This window comes from Trichosurus vulpecula, chromosome 6, assembly GCF_011100635.1.
Source record: "Trichosurus vulpecula isolate mTriVul1 chromosome 6, mTriVul1.pri, whole genome shotgun sequence".
Classification (NCBI taxonomy): domain Eukaryota; kingdom Metazoa; phylum Chordata; class Mammalia; order Diprotodontia; family Phalangeridae; genus Trichosurus; species Trichosurus vulpecula.
In genome coordinates this window covers 267,784,454-267,786,088 of record NC_050578.1, presented here as the reverse complement: position 1 = coordinate 267,786,088, position 1,635 = coordinate 267,784,454, and the positions used below count along the sequence as shown (strand labels likewise).

At 45.9% G+C, this 1,635-nt stretch overlaps 1 protein-coding gene across 1 annotated transcript; it reads left to right on the top strand.

Annotated features, from left to right (window-relative positions):
* The first annotated feature begins 429 nt into the window (after positions 1 to 429).
* On the top strand, positions 430 to 1,383 carry LOC118854353 (olfactory receptor 9I1-like). The gene has a single exon (XM_036764713.1). The coding sequence runs from the start codon at positions 442 to 444 to the stop codon at positions 1,381 to 1,383; it is 942 nt and encodes a 313-aa protein (XP_036620608.1). The 5' UTR covers positions 430 to 441.
* Positions 1,384 to 1,635: the final 252 nt, after the last annotated feature.

Here is a 1,635-nt window from a genome sequence, read left to right as displayed (position 1 = left end):
GACTTGAGCCAAATTATTTCACCCCTACAAGACTCCATTGCCTTCTCAGTAAAATGGAGAGAGTAGAAAGTGAACTGAATTGTAAGTCAGAATTTTAGTCAGTTCAGATCTCTGGTACTTCCCATCTGCATGGGCATAGGCAAACTGCCTCACTTTCCTGAGAATCAGTTTGTCCCTAAAGGAGAGATGATAATCGATTCTTCTACCCTGGTACAGAGTAGCAAGAACCATCTCTAAGAGTCAGAGGACCAAATCCCATCTTCCATGTGATCTTTAGGCTCGTTAATTAACCTCCCTGACTTCAGTTTTTTAATATATAAATGAGTGAGTTGGCCTAGCTGGCCTCTGAGGTATCTATAGGTAGGATTCTAAATGGAAGTGATCATTTATCTCTTTGTAACATCCTTCTTTTTCTCCCCATAGAGAAGTCTCTTTGCCTTGATGGAGGGGAATGGCACCTTGGTGAAGGATTTTGTCCTAACAGGGTTCACTGTGGGGGCTGAGATGCAGATCGTCCTCTTCTTCACCTTTCTGACTCTCTACCTCATCACCCTGGGTGGCAACCTGGGCATGATCTTTCTAATCCAGAATGACACTCGTCTCCAGACTCCCATGTACTTCTTCCTCAGCCACCTGTCCTTCTTGGATGTGTGCTATTCCTCTGTCATTATCCCCCAGATGCTTGAGACCTTGAAGGCTGGTGGGAGCCCAATAACCTATGAGTGTTGTGCCACCCAGTTCTTCTTCTTCACACTCTATGCTAGCACTGAGTGCTTCTTGCTGGCTGTGATGGCCTATGACCGCTATTTGGCAGTATGTAACCCCCTCCTCTATGTCTCAGCCATGACTCCACAAACCCGAATTGGACTGGTGATGGGGGCCTATTCTGGGGCCATGGTCAACACTGTGATCCGTACAGGTCTCACTTTCTCCATCTCTTTCTGTAAATCCAATCAGGTGGACTTCTTCTTCTGTGACTTACCCCCACTGCTGAAGCTCTCATGCATGGAAACTGGAACTCGGGAGGTGGTTATTTTCATCTTTGCCTTCGCAGTGATCACGACTAGTATAAGCATCATTTTTATCTCCTACCTGTTCATCATCAGGGCTATATTACGCATCCCATCTGCTGGTGGGCGGGCCAAGACATTCTCCACTTGTGCCTCCCACATGACTGCAGTGGCACTCTTCTTTGGGACCCTCATCTTCATGTATCTACGGAGTAACAGGGGCAACACACTGGAGGAGGATAAGATCGTGTCTGTGTTCTACACAGTGGCCATCCCTTTGCTAAACCCCATCATCTACAGCCTGAGGAACAAGGAGGTGAAGGAGGCTCTGAAGAAGCTATTCAACCGAATGAAGATCTCTCAAGCAGTGTGATATTCAAATGCCATCAGATTAGTAAACCATCTTTAAACATCCACCAGGCTTGGGAAATATCCCTTTAACACAGACACCTCATCTGATGGTTTTAACAATAATAATGTTTCCAGTCCTGCCCCAGACACATATTAGCTATGTAACACCATACATATCTCTTCACCTTTATAAGCCTCAGTGTTCTCATCTTTAAAATGAGGCGGGTGGCCTTGATGGCCTCTAAGGTACCTTCAGTTTCTGTATCCATCATCC